At 64.2% G+C, this 989-nt stretch overlaps 1 protein-coding gene across 1 annotated transcript in view; it reads left to right on the top strand.

Annotated features, from left to right (window-relative positions):
- Positions 1-534, top strand: part of EMIHUDRAFT_121100 (hypothetical protein) — a gene marked incomplete at both ends in the record, with an annotated part of 2,748 nt that extends 2,214 nt beyond the window's left edge. The window contains one exon of the mRNA XM_005759955.1: positions 397-534. Within this exon, the coding sequence (XP_005760012.1) occupies positions 397-534 (138 nt within the window). The remainder of the gene's footprint in view (positions 1-396) is intronic.
- Between the last annotated feature and the right edge of the window lie 455 nt (positions 535-989).

Below are 989 nucleotides of genomic sequence, written 5' to 3'. Positions count from 1 at the left end.
CCCCCCCCCCCCCCCTCCTCTCTCCCCTGCCCTCTAAGTCTCCATGGCAGCGGCGGTTGGCCACCCCCGTCCCGCCCCGCCGCCCCGCCGCCCCAGGCGCTCCGAAAGTACCGCGAGGCCGATCGGCGGAGCTACAAGGACGGAGACCCCGCACACACACACACACACACACACACACACACACACACACACACACACACACACACTCACACTCACACACACACTCACACTCACTCACTCACACACACACACACACCGCTCACCCACGCGCAACGGGCCTTGCACTTTGAATGCCGTGGGGCTCCTGTCGTTAGACGTGGAGACGCGAGGGTCGCCCCCCCTTGCCCCACCACCTCGTGTGTGTGGAGAGGTTTACCTTACCTTACCTTATCGTAGGACCGGGAGGCGGCGGTGCACGCGATGCACCGGCAGATGGAGGAGAAGCGCGAGGAGGAAGAGGAGGACGAGGCGGTGCGCGCAGAGGAGGCGGCGGAGGAGGCCGCGAGGCGACGAGCGAAGCAAGAGCTGCGGTAGGCGCGTAGTTGGGCGGTGGCTCGTGTTTGCGTGAATAGAGTGGAGTGTGAGCGGTCAGAGCTGCACTGGCGCCGAGGTGTTGCTGAGCGGAGCCGCCGAGTCGTCTCTCTCGTGTGCCAGACGGCTCTGAGCGCGGGCGTCACGGTAGTGTGAGCGTGCGTGTAAAGTATTTTTACCTTGACTACTTCTGAGACCTACAGCTAGAGGCACAACAGCCGTGCTCGGGGAAGCACTGGTCACACCGCCGGCACCGAGGAGCGGGCCGCGATCTGGACGAGTGTGTTTGCCGCCGACGCAGCTGTCACGAGGGACTCTCGCTCGAATGAGAGCTCCTCCGTAGTGATACACGTGGCATCCTGACCAGAGAGATTGGCGAGAACGTTCGCATCGCGCGCCAGCGCAGCCGCGAGAGCTTGCAGTCTCAGCCGAAGCAGGACGCTGCAGACAGGGTAAGG

The sequence above is a fragment of the Emiliania huxleyi genome, assembly GCF_000372725.1.
Source record: "Emiliania huxleyi CCMP1516 unplaced genomic scaffold EMIHUscaffold_788, whole genome shotgun sequence".
In the NCBI taxonomy this organism is placed as follows: Eukaryota; Haptophyta; order Isochrysidales; family Noelaerhabdaceae; genus Emiliania; species Emiliania huxleyi.
Note: the sequence above shows the minus strand (reverse complement) of the source record. Positions and strands in the feature narration are given on the sequence as shown.